Below are 17,842 nucleotides of genomic sequence, written 5' to 3' on the forward strand. Positions count from 1 at the left end.
TTCTCCCAAACTTTGAAGGATGACAGGTGATGTCACTGAAACTTACAGTATTCTTACAGAGGCTGACAGTGTGGATCAAGTCAGGGTACTGCGATTACTTAGTGACTCTAGAGCTGGGGAGATGATCTGTGGACAAGGGGTAGACCATTTAATATGAGGCTGGGGAGGAATTTGTTCATTCAGAACACGGTAAATCTTCAAAATTTTCTAGCTTAAACAGGTATGGAAGTTCAATGATTGAGCAGGTTCAAGACAGAAATTGATAGGTTTTTGGATGCCAATGACATCAAAGGATATAGGGATAATGTAGTAAAGTGGTATTGAGGTAGGTAATCAGCCATGTATTTGAATGGCAGCGAAGGCTGGATGGGCTGAATGGCCTACTTCTGTTCCTACGTTCCTTGTATAACAGATAAAGTCAAGTAACACTGATTTTGTTCATGTTGATTTTATCTACTGCATGTCCTGTGTAGTGTAACCCATACGCCTCACTCTGCCCAAATATTGTTTCACCCAATGATCTATATGCCCGTGCTTACTATGATCTGCTTGTACTGCCCTCAAACAAAGATTTTCACTGTACTTAGGTACACGTGACAATAAATCAAATCAAATGATCAATCAATGGCGATCATCACAGGCTGGAATCTAACTGAGGGGTTTATATGTAGAATGACAGATAACAGGGAGTTAGTTACAAGCTGGAATCTGGTCCTGTTTGTGGCATGACATAACTTGGTTCTGATCGTGTATTGTTAATTTTATAATTTGAGAACTCCTCTGGGCATCTCTATGTTTTAATTGTGTTGTAATGAGGCCAGTTGGGTTTTGCTCTTTACTGAACTCCTGTTGCTTATTCAGACCAAGGAGGATCGAGTCGTGAGTTGAACTGGAAGGAAGTGGGGCCTGGTACAGAAAAGGACTGTATAATGGGGTGTTGCTGGCCCAGACTTCCCTGGTGCAGGTGTCCATCAAGAGCCTGCTCTTTAACAGCCGTGTAAACTGAATAATGCAGCTGACCAAGACAAAGCGCTGATCCCCGAGTGATGGCAATATTACTAATTAATTCAATATTTATTGTCATTATCTTTCTTTGCTGCCTGAGTTTCTTTTGTGTAGGCATCAGGTTGCTGCTGGAACACAAGACCCCCCTAAACTAGATTAACCAATCTGGTTAGGAATCGGTAATCTCTTTACTAAAGTAGACAGGATCTTAAATGCCAGTTACTACAGGCACAATAAAGCCACAAGACTTGATGTGTTTTAACAAATGGAAGAAACTTTAATCATGAGTCCCTGGGATCATGCACTGGAAATCAAGCTCCACTACTCCTGGAGTTATCAGAAATCTGAAAATTCGATTCAATGATCTAATTACTCAATTTTACCAAACTATCTATTTTAATGTTAAGCCATGACCAAATCATCTAACTGATCAACTCACTAAGCAATTAGGAAGCATTACCCACCAGTAGCAGTGTAACAAAGACAGAAATAGGAGAAGGTAGGGACAGAATGTGGTGACTGAATTACAATGGAGTTGGAGGGGGGAAATAATGCACTCCATTCCCCACAGTGCCCACTCCTTCCTCCATGTCCTAACTGTCTAATCCAGGTTACAGGAATATGCACACTATGTGATTTCATTAACAAAACAAAATCACCACCTAATTGCAATCAAATAGTTTTCAATCAATGGAAAGAAATAAACATGAATTGCTAAATTATAATGCTATAACTTCAACTCTACACCTTGGAAGAATTCAGCACTGGCATGATGGCTGAGGTAGGAGTAAAAATGGCAGTGAAACATAGTTCTCGCATCAGTTTGAATAACAGATTTTTTTTTCACTTCCCTTCCAGTTCTTTTTGACTCTGCACTGGTGGCACAAGTTTATGGACAACCTGTTCAAGAGGGAATTTGCAAAGAGAGAGTGCAGTTAGCTGCTGAGTCTTTCACTTACTTCTGCCCTTCCCGAAAGAGAGGGAGAGATGTTTTCTCCTACAAAGCCTGGATGTTTCTGCCGTATTGCCCAATCACAAGTTGTATCTACTCACCCGGCAGCCAATCAGGAAGGTATTGTTGTGCAGAGTACACCTGAACACGTGACTGATCCTTGTCGGAAAACCAATCAAAAGTCTATCAGATGGCAAACTGTCCCTGGAAACACTCCAACCGGAAACCAAGATATCCAGCATCCTCCCTACAACTTGAATTAAGATAATATTGTCTGTACAATGCACAATGAGTTCCAGTATCTTATTTTTAAAACCCAAACTATAACATCTTCTTCTATAGTCCCTTGGTTTAAAACAGTAAATTTTCCTACTTTTAATGTCCACAGTCCAAAAAGTTAAAATGGTCTTTACTTGTTAAAATAGTTAATACAAGAATTAACAAAGTGCACTAACATTACTTTCTAACCTTATACTCTAACATCCAGAACCACCATGAGGTAAACATGAATTAGTAGATAAACCATGGGTACACCACAAACTGTGCGTTCAATGGGAGACGCAACCAATCTCGGTTCCCAATTTTCTTCAACAACCAACTGGATGTCGGTCATTACTGTGAGTAACAAATATTCTTTAAAACTCTGTTTTCCTCATTAGGGATTTTGGTTCCTTTCTTTCAAGTCACTCCACTCCAACACACCAGAAGTGCAATTCTCATCCAAAAGATGCACTATTCCAGATTCCTTTAAATCTGTGTCCAAGTCCAGCCTTCCTGTTCTTTTTTATATGTGAACTGACCTCCTACCAAGACTGCACTGTCCCTAAGTTAGCAATATTAAAGTTCAGTATTGAAACAAAGGCACACTCTCAGTTTCAAAAATACTCTGCAGCCAAAACTGCACTGTGCTGCCTGAAGCCCTGTTCTTCCAAGCTACACTGAGTAATTATTATATTTGGGTTTCCCTGGGCTCCTCAAACCAACTGTGCCCCTCATTATTTCCCAACTAACTGTTCACTGATAGCTGGTCACTGACCTTTGAACTGTTCAGTAATATCTCCCTTGTTCTTAGGCAGGATCAAAGGTAGGAAACTTGGAACATTCTGTGCCTTATATGGTATGTTACCGTCTCCAATCAACCACATCCATAGGTGCTAACTTACTGAATCAGGCAGACACAATTACCGCCCCCCCCCGCCCCCATTACATCACAACACTCACTCCTTGACCTTATTCCATATCAGAGTCACAGAAATCTGCAGCAGAGTAAAAGGCCCTTCAGCCCATCACATCTGTACCAGTCAAAACAACCATCTAACTATTCTAATTCTATTTTCTAGCAGATTGTCATTACTTCTCTGTACCGTGATATGTGACTAATCAGATATCAGAAATGTTGGAGAATGCAAGATTTGGTGTGGGGCACCAATAATCATAGAGAAATGGTGCTTGGAAAATTGAGGAGACTGAAGGTGGATAAATCCCCAAGGTCTGAGAATCTATATCCCAGAGTCCTCATGGAAATGGCGCTAGAAATAATTGGATGCATTGGTGGTCACTTTCCAGGATTCTATAGACTCTGGTACAGTCCCTGCAGATTGGACAGTAGCTAATGTCACTTCAATATTCCAAAAGGGAGGTAGAGAGAAACCAGGGAATTATAAACCAGTAAGCTAGTCAAGGGAAAAATTCTCAAATCCATTATCAAGGAGCATTTAAGAAACAGTGGTAGGATCAGTCAGAGTCAGCATGGATTTGAGAAGGGGAAATCATGCTTGACAAATCTGTTGGAATTCTATGAAGGTGTAACTAGTGGAGTTGACAAGGGGGAGCCAGTCGATGTGGTATATCTGGACTTTCAGAAAGCATTTGACGAAGTCCCACATAAGAGATTATTGTGCAAGATTCAAGTGCCATGGGATTGGGGTAAGTGTATTGAGATGGAGAGGAAATCATGCTTGACAAATCTATTGGAATTCTATGAAGGTGTAACTTGTTTAGTTGACAAGGGGGGAGCCAGTTGATGTGGTATATCTGGACTTTCAGAAAGCATTTGACGAAGTCCCGCATAAGAGATTATTGTGCAAGATTAAAGTGCCATGGGATTGGGGTAAGTGTATTGAGATGGAGATGAAACTGGTTAGCAGAGAGGAAACAGAGTAGGAATTAACGTGTCATTTTCAAATTAGCAGGCAGTAACTAGTGGGGTGTCACAGGGATCAGTGCTGGGACCCCAGCAGTATTCACAATAATATTAATGATTTGGATGAGGGAACAAAATGTAACATGTCAAAGTTTGCAGATGACATCAAGTTGGATGGGAGGGTGAACTGTGACAAGGATGCAGAGATCCTTCAGCATGATCTGGACAAAACAATGCCAGATGCAGTGTAAGTTTGATAAATGTGAGGTTGTTCACTTTGGAAGCAAAAACAAGAAGGCTGATTACTACCTGAATGGCTGTAAATTGGGAGTGGGGGCATGTGCAGCGTGACTGGGTTCCTTGTGCACAGTTGCTGAAGGTCCGGCAGGCAGTAAAGAAGGCAAATGGTATGTTGGCCTTAATTGCGCGAGGTTTTGAGAACAGGAACAAGGATGTATTGTTGCAATTATACAAGGGCTTGGTGAGGCCACACATGGAATATTGTGTGCAGTTTTAGCCTCATTTTCTGAGGAAGGATGCTCTTACTCTGGAGGGAGAGCAGTGAAGGTTTCCCAGGCTGATTCCGGGGATGGCGGGACTGATGTATGAGGAGAGATTGACTCAGTTAGGAATGTTTTTGCTGGTGTTCAGACAAATGAGGAGGTATCTCATAGAGACTTATACAATTCTAACAAGACTAGATAGGGTAGATGCAAGGAGGATGTTCCAGTGGTGGTTGTGTGCAGAACCAGGGGTCACAATATGAGGATTCAGGATGGACCATTTAGGATGCAGATGAGGAGACATTTCTTCACCCAAAGAGTGGTGAGCCTGTGGAATTTGCTACCATAGGAAGTAGATGATACCAAAACATTGAATGCATTCAAGAGACAGCTAGATATAGCACTTGGGGAGAATGGAATCAGAGGTTGTGGGGAGAATTGAGTTGGACGATCAGCCATGATCAAAATGAATGGTGCAGCAGGCTCAAAGGGCCACATGGCCTTCTCCTGCTCCTATCCTCAGTGTTTCTATGTCACAGACTAGTGCCTGGAGGTTTTCCCCATGTAACATTTAACTCTTTCCTCACTGTTTGTCAGAAATTGACCAAAGCACTGCAAGTTATCAAAATTCCATATGCCAATTATGTCCCTCACAACTCAAGTTTCTGTGATCTTTTGCGTTAATTGCCAAACTCTGTCATCAGGCCTGGCATCTCCCTCTACACACAATGTAACAGTTCAAAGTAATCACCATGGAGAGTTTCTACAAGTTTGTAAATGTTGACAGGTCATTGAGGGGGCTGTGAAGATGTAACTTTTTATGCACAACGCTATTATTGTAAAAGACGTCAATTAATTTTTCAATTTAAGAAGAAATTGGACACTTCACACGAATATTATTTACATATATAACTAACATTAGTTCAATATAATTTTTAACAGCTTATTCTCAGACGGTAGACACAGTGACTGTAATAGGCAAAAGTGAGGACTGCAGATGCTGGAGATTAGAGTTGAGAGTGTGGTGCTGGAAAAGCACAGCAGGTCAGGCAGCATCTGAGGAGCAGGAGAATCGACATTTTAGCTGATTCCTGATGAAGGGCTTATGCCTGAAACGTTGATTTTCCTGCTCCTTGGATGCTGCCTGACTTGCTCTGCTTTTCCAGCACCACACTCTCAACTGTGACTATAATGTTAACTTTTGGTGATAAAACCCATTTTTGGCTATATTAAAAACACATCCAGGAACATTTCTGATGTGATATTTATACACATTTATACAGCCCTAAAGGTTTCACATTTCAAATCCAGTGATTCTTCTTTGGGATCCCCACAGATGCTGCGAGACCTGCTGCGTTTCTCCAATAATTTCTGTTTTTGTTTTGTTCACTACGTCTGACGTCATTTGTTTTATATCCATCCCTAAAGCTTATCTGGTCGTTCTGGCTTAGGGAAGAATTTGCATCTAACAACATTAAAATCAATGAGAGAGGAAAAGAACAAGAGCAGTAGATGTGATCTATATGGACTTCAGTAAGGCGTATGAAAGACTGTATCCAAATGGCTAGTTCTCCCTGTATCCCATGGGAGACTGATTAGCAAGGTTAGATCTCATGGGATACAGGGAGAACTAGCCATTTGGATACAGAATTGGCTCAAAGGTAGAAGACAGAGGGTGGTGGTGGAGGGTTGTTTTCATGACTGGAGGCCTGTGACCAGTGGAGTGGTGCTGGGTCCACTACTTTTCATCAGTTATATAAATGATTTGGATGTGAACCTAAGAGGTACAATTAGTAAGTTTGCAGATGACACCAAAATTGGAGGTGCAGTGGACAGCGAAGAAGGTTACCTCAGATTACAACAGGATCTGGACCAGATGGGCAAATGGGCTGAGAAGTGGCAGATGGAGTTTAATTCAGATAAATGTGATGTGCTGCATTGGGTTCAGAAAAGATTTACAAGGATGTTGCCAGGGTTGGAGGATCTGAGCTACAGGGAGAGGCTAAAAAGCCTGTGGCTATTTTCCCTGGAGTGTGGGAGGCTGAGGGGTGACCTTATAGAGATTTACAAAATTATGAGGGGCATGGATAAGATAAATAAACAAAGTCCTTTCCCTGGGGTCGGGGAGTCCAGAACGAGGGGGCATAGGTTTAGGGTGAGAGGGGAAAGATATAAAAGAGACCTAAGGGGCAACTTTTTCACACAGAGGGTGGTACGTGTTTGAAATGAGCTGCCAGAGGAAATGGTGGAGGCTGGTACAATTGCAACATTTAAAAAGCATTTGGATGGGTATATGAATAGGAAGGGTTTGGAGGGATATGGGCCGGTGCAGCCAGGTGGGACTAGATTGGGTTGGGATATCTGGTCAGCATGGACGGGTTGGACCGAAGGGTCTGTTTCCATGCTGTACATCTCTATGACTCTATGGCTCTAAGACAAAGCCTTGTTCAGTGTTTCTTGGCGTGCTACTCAGAGGTCAAGTTAAAATCATATTCCAAAAACACTATTTTTTATTCATGTTTGACGTGCTCAGCATTCAAACTGCAGCAATATTTGGACTGGCATTTAACCTTCACATGGTATACATAGTTTCCCAATGTCCCCCTCTGAATTCTCTCCGGGGGATATTTTAAGAAACACTCTGATCTGGGAAGGGTTTTGCTGATGATAGCTGGGGTAAGAAGCTCACCTCTGAATTTTCAAGCTTTGGACACTCTGGATAAGGTTGGCTAGACACAAGGCTGCTTGAGCCTGGAGGTTTAATGAGCACTAAAACAACCATGAGCAGTGCCTGTAGGAGAGAGGAGCAGACAGGTTTAGGTCCCAGTGAACGTGTACAGTGGACAGGTAGAAGCTCTGCTTCCTGTGTCTTTTGGAAGAACATTGCTCCCATTGATGCATCAACACACCAGAAATCTACTGCCTCCTGCAGGTCGGCTTGCTCCCTGGTGGATCTGACCACCATCTCTTACCAGCTGCTGTCAAAGTGATAGCCCACTTCACTCTTTCTTGCTTCTGGATCCTTCCAAACTCTTGCAGGGCTCTCCCTCTGGGCTGAGGATGGTTGCATTCCACTCTGGAGTTGAAGAGTGCTGAGGTGACCAAACTGTCCAATGCTGGATCTGCACACCCAGCTGCAGGTGGGACAAACGTTGTTTGAGAGGGTGGGCGGGATGCTAAGGTTTTCACACACTCCGACCACTGCTTGTGCTTGGTCACCATCTCGGCCTGTCAGAGATGCTTAAAATAATTGGCACCTTCACAGACACTACTTCTCTAGTTTGGGATGGGGTCCATGACCAGGGACTCCCACAGGTGGGTGGGGATGTTACACGTGATCAGGGAGGCTTTGAGAACGTCCTTGCAATGTTTCCTCCAGCCTGTTGGTTCCTGCTTGCGGTGGTGGAGTTTGAGGTAGAGAGCTTTCTCAGGCACTAGACAGAATGATTGACAGCAGATTGACAATAACCAGTGCCTTGACTGGTGTGGAAAGTTGTCTTGAGAGAAGACCCTGGTATTAGAAGTCCTATCAATGGTTTTGCAGAAATATCTCCTGTGACTTTTCTCTAGGGGTTTGAGATATCTGTTGTACATTGTCCATGTCTATAATACATACAGAGGGTCTCATGCCCTGTTGACCATGAGCTTCCTGTTGGACTTGAGGTCCTGGTCATTAAACACAGTTCTTCAAACAATCAAAAGCTGTGCTGGGACACTGGAGGTGATACTGAATCTCATTCTCTCTCTGAGACAAGGCTCCCAATGTCTGAGAATTGATCCACATTGTCCAGTGACCCTCTGTGAGTATTGATTGTTGTGTGGACAGTGTTGCACAGAGTGAGTAGGCTGGTAAAGGACCAAGGTTTCCAGATGTTGAGCCAGTATGAAAGAGAGAGGACACCACCGAAAGAGAGAGCACAGCACCCAGATCCAAGTGAGAGAATCCTCAAGAACACCAAGGAGAGCAACCAGAGATATAGTGAGGACCTCATAATCAGCAACTCACAACTTGATAATCTGTGGATTAAAGAAAAATACTGTGGAGGCTGGAAATCTGAAGCAGAAATGACCAGTGTTTGGGAAATTCAACAGGCTTGACAGCTTCTATTAAGAGAGAAACAGAGTTAACATTTCAAATGACTCTTCTCGGGAACTGTTCTGGTTCAGTTCTGAAGAAGAGGTCACTAGATTTGAAATGTTAGCTCTTCACAGATGCTACCAGGTCCGCTGAGTTTCCCCAGCACTGACTGTTTTTGTTTGAGCTTACCAATGCATTCTTTATCAAAGTCGGAAGTGATATGAAGCCTTGGGTTGGCATCTCTGGCTGACTTCCCACAAGTGCCAAGCCTTATTCTCTGCCAACGCACAGCAATCTGTGTATCCCTCAGTCAGACAGATGCATCTGTAACTGTACAGACTCCCACTCCATCCACAATCAGATCCCCCCACCCATCCTTCTAAACTCCATTGAGTATAATCCCAGATTGCTCAAATATTCCTCATATGTTAAGACTTTCATTCTTGGGATAATTGTCGTAAGCCTCCCCTGGACCTGCTCCAGGATCAATACATCGTTCCTGAACTATGGGGTCCAAAATTGCTCACAATACTCTAAAGTTGTTCTGACCAGAACTTTATAAAGTCTCAGAAGTACATCCCTGCTTTTATCTTCTAGTCCTCTGGAGATGAATGACAACGTTGTATTTGCTTTCTTAATTACCAAATGCAAGTTTTCTTTAGAATCCTGGATGAGAACTCCCAAGTCCCTTTGCACTTCAGGTTTCTGAAATTTTCTCCCCATTTAGAAAATAGTCCATGCCTCAATGCTTCCTGGCAAAGTGCATGACCTCACACTTGCCCACATTGGACTCCATCTGCCACTTCTTTGCCCACTCTCCTAACCTATCCCAATCCTTCTGCAGCCTCTCTGCCTCCTCAATACTACTGGCCCCTTCACTTATCTTTGTGTCATCTGCAAACTTAGTCAGAATGCCCTCATTCCTTCATCTGGATCATTAATGTATAAAGTGAAAAATTCTGGTTCCAACACTGAGCCTTGCAGAGCACCATTGGCTGCCATCCTGAGAAGGACCCTTTTATCCCCACTCTGCCTTCTGCCAGACAGCCAATCTTCTGCCTATGCTCGTCTATGGGCCCTTATATTACTCAGTCACTTCCTGTGCAGCACCTTATCAAAGGCCTTCTGGAAGTTCAGGTCGATAGCATCCAGTGGCTCTCCTTGGTCTAAACTGCTCGTTACTTTCGGTGTGAGGCCGTGTTTCAAGTCTGTTTGTATCTGTCAGACTTGTTTTATTGCCAAAGTAGGAACTTATAAAATGTCACATTGACTGACTGTCTACAGAGTTTGTGTTTTTTGAACAAAATGGAATGTTTCTGCAAAAACAAATCTGCAAATGCATATTCACCCCATAGTTGTGTGTGTGTGCGTGCGTGCGTGCCTGTGCGTGTGCCCGCGCTCTGGGGAGAGAGTGTGTAAGTGTGACGGAGTATAGTGTGTGAGAGCATGCATGTGAGAGTGTTCCTGAGTGTGAGGGAGTACATGCCCGTGAGAGAGGGTGAGTGTATAGGGTGGTGGGGTTACCTGTAGTGTGACATGAGCCCACATGATCCCAGTTGAGGGCTTCCTCATGAGTACTGAACATGGCTAGCAGCCTCTGCTTGGCCACTCTGCATTGTTATGTGGCCCAAAGTCTGCCTTGCAGTTCTTCTAAGTGATGGAGGTTGTGGGTTTGGAAAGTGCTGATTAAGGAGCCTTTGTAAGTTGCTGCAGTCTATACACTGCTGCTATTGTGCATTAGTAATAGACAGTATGAATTGTAAGCTGTGGATGTGATCCAAGGGATGCTTTGTCCTGGATTGCATTGTTGGAGCTCCACCCAACCAGGCAAGTGAGGAATATTCCATCACACTCCTGGCTTGTGTTTTGTAGATGGTGGATAGGTTTTGGGGATTCAGCAGGTGAGTTACATGTGGAATCTTCCTATCATCTAACCTGCTCTTGCAGCCACTGTGTTTGTGTGGCGAGTTCAGTTGAGTTTCTGATCAATGGTAACGTTGAGGGATTCAGTGATGGTGATTCCATTGAATGTCAAGGGGCGGTGTTTAGATTGTCTCTTATTGGAGACGGTCATTATCTGTTATTTATGTCATGCTTGTATTACTTGTCAGGCCAAACTTGGATGTTGCCCAAGTCTTGCTGTGTTTGAACATGGACTGCTTCAGAATCAGAGGAGTGATGAATGGTGCTGAATATTTTGCAATCATCAATGAACATTCCACTTTAGGCCTTATGATGGAGGGAAGCAGCTGAAGATAAGCCCACCCTTAGGAATTTCTGCAGCGATGACCTCCAACAACCACATCTACATCTGTGCCAGGCATGACTCCAGCCAGTGGAGAGTTTGCCCTCTAACTCTCACTGATTCCTGTTTTGTTGGAGTCCTGAGCACCAGGGATTGGTGGTGCATGAGTGATGGGTTGTGGTGTTTGGAGCAGTGTGGGGGGTTGGAGGGAGGGCTAAGTTGAAAATCCGATGTGAAATCGTCTTGGCTGGCTTGATCACATATTTGAGGTCATCAGACCTCTAGTGACACAGCTGCCAGGTCTTCAGAGGTAATCTCTGGGAGTTGTATGGCCCAGCTACCGAATCTCTTCTCAGCCTGAGTCTGGAGGGCCTCGGAACAGGCCTGTGCAATCATGACATCTCTCCTACTGACTACCGATATGACTAGGGCCTCCAGCAGTGCACCTGTCTGATCCTAAGTGTCTTGCAGATTGTAAAAATATCCAGTGCAGCAAGCTTTTATCCTACTTGCACCATAAGCCACAGCCTGTCTTTAAGAAGAACCAGCTCCCAGTCCCATATAGATTCATCAACGTTGCCCCAGCTGCATCCGAGGAGCAAGAGAGTCGATGTTTCACACATAAGCCCTTCATCAGGAATGTATGAAGAACTTATGCTCGAAATGTAAACTCTCCTGCGCCTCGGATGCTGCCTGCCCTGCTGTGCTTTTCCAGCACCACAGTGTTTGATTCTGATCTCCAGCATCTGCAGCCCTCACTTTCTCCCTGCGTACAGAGCTGTCCAGCAACACTCAGGGAAAGAGTGTCACCTTAAAGGTGAAGACATCTGCACAACCATTGAAAAGTGTGGTGCTGGAAAGGCAGAGCCGGTCAGGCAGCATCCGAGGAGCAGGAGAGTCGATGTTTCAAGTATACGGCCTTCATACATTCCTGATGAAGAGCTTATGCTCGAAACAGTGACTGTCCTGCTCCTCGGATGCTGCCTGACCGGCTGTGCCTTTCCAGCACCACACTTTTCGACTCTGATCTCCAGCACCTGCAGTCCTCACTTTCTCCCAATCACTCAATTGAGGCAAAGTTAAAAATCACACACCAGGTTATAGTCCAACAGGTTTATCTGGAAGCACAAACTTTCAGAGCACTGCCCCTTCATCAGGCAGCCAGTGCAGGATCATAGAACACAGAGTTTATAGTGAAAGATCAAAGTGTCACACAACTGATGTGATGTATTGGACAAACCTAGATGGTTGATAAGTCTTTAATCAAATAGAATGGGGATGCAGATTTCGACTGATTAATATGTCAATCCCAGAATGCATCTGTGCCTTACCCACATCCATCTGAAGTGGCAGGCAAACAAAGTGGTCAGAAACCCGGATGAAATCAATTTCTTGACCCAGAATTCTGGTTCAGCACTCACTGCTCAGTAAATGCCAGTTAAGTCATCTCTAATCAAATCAATGCCCAGGACATTTTGAAAAGTATTGAGCATTTTAGTCATGGTCCTGGAAATGTGAGACAGCAATAATTTACAGTGCCTTTCCTTGAAGGGAAGCAATAAACTGATTGTATCCCGATCATAGCCAGTAAATTGTTCATCTCTGGTTCAATCACTGTAAGTCATCAGGTTTTAAAACTGTGACCCATGGGCTATTGAGATGAAGATTGAATATTTAATTATCACTTCAATCTGAGCATCAAGGTAATCAAAAGGCATGAGAGACTTTGTAATGCATCTTCATAGCTCCTTGAAAGTGGAGTCGCAGGTCGATAGGATAGTGAAGAAGGCATTTAGTATGCTTCCCTTTATTGGTCACAGCACCAGGATTAGGAATTAGGAGGTCATGTTACAGCTGTACAGGACATCGGTTAGGCCACTTTTTGAATATTGTGTGCAATTCTGATCTCCCAGCAATGTTGTGAAACTTGATAGGATTCAGAAAAGATTTAGACCAGAAGACAAAGTAGTGGAAGTAAGGCCATTCGGCCCGTCAGGTCCACTCATCATTCAATCATGGCTGATGGGCATTTCAACTCCACTTACCCACACTCTCCCTGTTGCCGTTAATTCCTTGTGAGATCAAGAATTTATTAATCTCTGCCTTGAAGACATTTAACATCCTGCCCTCCACTGTGCTCCATGGCAATGAATTTCACAGGCCCACCACTCTGTGGCTGAAGAAATGTCTCCTCATTTCCGTTCTAAATTGACCCCCTCTAAATCTAAAGCTGTGCCCACGGGTCCTAGTTTCCTCGCCCAGCGGAAACAACTTCCCAGTGTCCACCCTTTCTAAGCCATGCATTATCTTGTAGATTTCCATTAGATCTCCCCTCAACCTTCTAAACTCTAATGAACACAATCCCAGGATCCTCAGCCATTCATTGTGTGTTAGGCCTACCATTCCTGGGATCATATGCGTGAATCTCTGCTGGACATGCTCCATTTACAAGGATGTTGCCAGGATTGGAGGATCTGAGCTACAGGGAGAGGCTGAACAAGCTGGGGCTGTTTTCCCTGGAGCATTGGAGGCTGAGGGGTGACCTTATAGAGGTTCGTAAAATCATGAGGGGCATGGATAGGGTAACTAGACAGTGTCTTTTCCATAGGGTGGTGGAGTCCAGAACTAGAGTTTAGGGTGAGAGAAGAAAGATTTAAAAGGGACCTAAGGGGCAACTTTTTCACTCAGAGGGTGGTACATGTATGGAATGAGTTGCCAGAGGAAGTGGTGGAGGCTGGTACAATTACAACATTTAAAGGCATCTACATGGGGACATGAATAGGAAGGGTTTGGAGAGATACGGACCAAGTGCTGACAAATGGGACTAGATTAATTTAGGATATCTGGTCGGTATGGATGAGTTGGACCAAGGGGTTTGTTTCCGTGCTGTACAGCTCTCTGACTTTATCTGCAAGCGTGTGATTCAACCAGTTCTGGGCAATTCTACGTTTGAACCATATTTGAAATTGAAATAGAGAAACTCAGCTGGCCTGGCAACAATTATGGGGAGAGAAATAGAGGAAATATCAGACTCAGACCCGTTCTGAAATGTTAACTCAGTTTCTCTCTCATAGATGCTGTCAGACCTGCTGAGTTTCTCCAACACTTTCAATTTTATTTCAGATTTCCAGCATCCATGGTACCCTGCTTTTATTTGAACCTTACCCATTCTGACTTAAGTCCATATTAAACTCGACGTAAAGTAAAATAATTCCTTGTTGAAATCTAGTTCATTGCTTAGCCAGGATAGTGTAATTAGCAGAAGACTGCGTTATTCACGTCTTTCGCCATCTGACGAATGGGGAATCATTAACCCTTGATCTGTTGTTCTCAGAGCTGAGCTCTGTGATTCTCTTCAACTCCCAGCTCTGAAGCGTGGGACCCGTTGCTGCTTTGACTGGTCTATCACAAACAGCTTTCCAGCTATCTGCCAATAATCCACCTTTACCAGAGTACCTCCTGTACTTTGAAAAGTGACCTGAAAATGTGTTAATTTCATGAACTGTTTGATTCAAACTCCAGCAATGCCCTTGAAAAGTCTGGTTGCTGCATTAATGTCTTTGAGTGGAAGAATGGAGATTGCTGCAGGAGTTTCTTTTAGGGGATCAAGGCATGTACTAGCTCTTTAGTTTGGACTTTGATCCAAGTCAATGCTATTGTCCCTCTCCTGAACTACCTGCATTTAATGGTTCAGATTACACACAGATTGAAAACACCTTAAACTATTTTACTACATTGAAGGACAGTATGTAAATGTAAGTTGTCAGCAGGTTTGGATTAATCAGCACAAGTTCCTTTAAAGATCAATCATATGTAGCTTGATGTTGTGATATATATAACAGGTACCTGTCCGCTAGAGCAGGTGCAAAGTGCTACCTATTGCCAACTCAGCTTTCTCATGGGGGTTACATAGAATATACAGCCCTGAAACAGGTCATTCAGCCCATCAGTCAATGCTCAATCTTATGCTTCACTTCAGTCTCCTCGCATTTTTCCTCATCTTAATCTCCCACAACAAACCTCTAACCCCTCTCACTCAAATTCTCGTCTCATTTCTCCTTAAGAGCAGCTGCACGGTTTACTTTGTCCACTCCCTGTGAGACTGGATTCTTCAATCACATGGAGAAAGTGAGGACTGCAGATGCTGGAGATCAGAGTCGAGAGTGTGGTGCCGGAAAAGCACAGCAGGTCAGACAGCATCTGAAGAGCAGGAGAATCGACATTTCGGGTATAAGCACTTCCTGTTGAAGGGTTTATGCTCGAAACGTCGATTCTCCTGCTCCTCGGATGCTGCCTGACCTGTTGTGTTTTACCAGCAGCACACGTTTGACTTCTTCATTCAGTGAAGCAGTTTCTGTGGCACCTCCCCATTCAGTTTCTTACTGACTATCGATATTGGGGGCTGCTGGTCCTGCTTTTCCCTACACAAGGGAACATTCTCTCAGTGCCCCCACTGTCAGAACCTTTCATTATCTCAAAGACCTCGATTAGGTCACACTTTAGCTTCCTTTTCTCGGTAAGGGAGGCACCCAGCCTATCGAACCTTCCCTGATCTTATATCAGTTCATTTCAGGGATCATCTTTGTAAATCTTCTCTGAGCACCCTCCTTTTCATGATGGGGCAAACAGAAATGTGATCTAATCCAGGGCTCTAACTTTGCACTCATCCCTTGGAGAATCGCATGAAGTGGAGGATTTACAGGAGTAGTTTAACAGGCCCTGACATGAATTCCTCCTTCAGAACCCCTCTGTGATCATTTTCTCCTTTAGGGTGATGGGCTCAAGAGAGTGGAGGAGGAAATGCCAAGGGCAACACCAGGCTTACCTGCAGATGAGGTGCCCACCTGGTGAAGCCAAAGCATAGGCAGCAAGTGATAGACAGAGCTAAGCGATCCGTCAACCAATGGATCAGATTTAAGCTCTGCAGTGCTGCCACGTCTAGTTGTAAATGGTGGTGGACAATTAAACAACTCAGTGGAGGAGGAGACTCCACAAATAACCCCATCTTCAATGACGGAAGAGCTCAGCACATCAGTGCAAAAGAAAGGCTGATGCAGGATGTTGATAGTGAGGGAGTGATTGTAATGCCATTGAGTGTCAAGGGGTTGTGGTTAAAACTATTCCTGTAAATACCATTGACCAGAAACTCAACTGGACTTGCCACATAAACACAGTGGCTATAAGAGTAGATTAGAAGCTAGGGATACTGTAGCGAGTAACTCACCTCCTGACTCCTCATAGCTTGTCTACTATCTACAAGGCACAAGTCTAGAGTGTGATGGAATACTGCTCACTTGCCTGAACACTCAAGAAGCTTGACACCATCCAGGGCAAAGCAGCCCACTTGATTGGCATTACTAAGCATCACTCCCTCCACTGACACTCAGTAGCAGCAGCGAGTACTATCTCCATGATGCACTAAAGAAATTCACCAAAGATCCTCAGACAGCGCCTTCCAAACCCAAGAGCACTTCCATCCCGAAGGACAAGGGCAGCAGATATGTAGGAACACTGGCAAGTTCCCCTCCAAGTCCCTCACCGTCCTGACTTGGAAATATATCACTGTTCTTCCACTGTTACTGGACCAAAATCCTGAAAATCTCTCCCAAAGTACATTGCCAGCTATCATTTACAGCAGGTGGACTGCAGTGGTTCAAGAAGGCAGCTTACCACCTCCTTCTCAAGGATAACTAGGGATGGACAATAAATGCCTGCTGTGCCAGCGATGCCCAGGTCCCAAGACAGAATAGCAAAACAGTCTCTATGCAGGATGGTGGTACCAGCTCTTTCACCTGCAGATAGCCAGAGCTCAGATTTCCCCACATGATCCCCCAAACAGAGTTTGAACTGTACACATTATGACTACGAAACAAGGGAACCGACAGCAAATGCTCTGAACAATTAGATTAAATTCCCTACAGCATGAAGGCAGGCCCTGAGCCCCAAAGGGTCCACACCAACTCTCCGGAGAGTAACCCAGCCAGAGCCATTCCCCTCTGACTAATGCACCTAACACTACAGGGCAATTTAGCAGGGCCAATTCCCCGATACTACACTTGCTTGGACTGTGGGAGGAAACCCATGCAGACACAGGGAGAATGTGCAACCTCCACACAGACAGTTACCCAAGGCAGGAATTGAACTCAGGTCCCTGGCGATGTGAGGCAGCAGTGCTAACCACTGATCCACCATGCCACCCTTATGGAGGAGCTTGGTTGGACCTCACCTAAAGTCTTGTGTGCAGCTTTGGTCTTCTTATCTCAAGAAAGATATTAGTCTCATTGAGGGAGTGCAATGAAGAGTTACCAGACTTGTTCCTAGGATGGTGGGACTGTACTGGGCAAAGAGATTGCACAAACAGGATCTGTATTCCCTCGAGTTTCAAAGAATGAAAGGTGATTGTATTGAAACCTACACAAGCTGAAAGGGTTAGACAGGGTCAATGCAGTTAGACATTTTAGGATGTTTCTCCTGATTAGGGAGTTTAGAATTAGGGGCACAATTTAAAAAGCTGAGTTTGTGGTTCAAAATCTTTTTGCTTCAAATTTCACGCGGACAGTATGTACTTTGATGAAGAAGTGCCGGTGTTGGACTGGGGTGTACAAAGTTAAAAATCACACAACACCAGGTTATAGTCCAACAGGTTTAATTGGAAGCACACTAGCTTTCGGAGCGACGCTCCTTCATCAGGTGATTGTGGAGGGTTCGATCGTAACACAGAATTTATAGCAAAAATTTACAGTGTGATGTAACTGAAATTATACATTGAAGAATTGATTGTCTGTTAAGCCTTTCATACATCACACTGCAAATTGTTGCTATAAATTCTGTGTTACGATCGAGCCCTCCACAATCACCTGATGAAGGAGCGTCGCTCCGAAAGCTAGTGTGCTTCCAATTAAACCTATTGGACTAT

General features: G+C 44.1%; 1 protein-coding gene across 2 annotated transcripts in view; it reads left to right on the top strand.

Moving 5' to 3' along the window:
* Window positions 1–17,842, top strand: part of LOC122556941 — a 48,579-nt gene that overhangs the window by 18,109 nt on the left and 12,628 nt on the right. Inside the window, exon 3 of one of the 2 annotated variants that reach the window (XM_043704183.1) lies at window positions 1,864–2,714. The exons of the other annotated variant lie outside the window; for it this stretch is intronic. Coding sequence (XP_043560118.1) covers window positions 1,864–2,102 — 239 coding nt within the window. The 3' untranslated portion in view covers window positions 2,103–2,714. Of the gene's footprint in view, window positions 1–1,863; window positions 2,715–17,842 lie in introns of those variants that run through there. 2 annotated transcript variants of the gene reach the window in all.

The sequence above is a fragment of the Chiloscyllium plagiosum genome, chromosome 14, assembly GCF_004010195.1.
Source record: "Chiloscyllium plagiosum isolate BGI_BamShark_2017 chromosome 14, ASM401019v2, whole genome shotgun sequence".
Lineage (NCBI taxonomy): Eukaryota > Metazoa > Chordata > Chondrichthyes > Orectolobiformes > Hemiscylliidae > Chiloscyllium > Chiloscyllium plagiosum.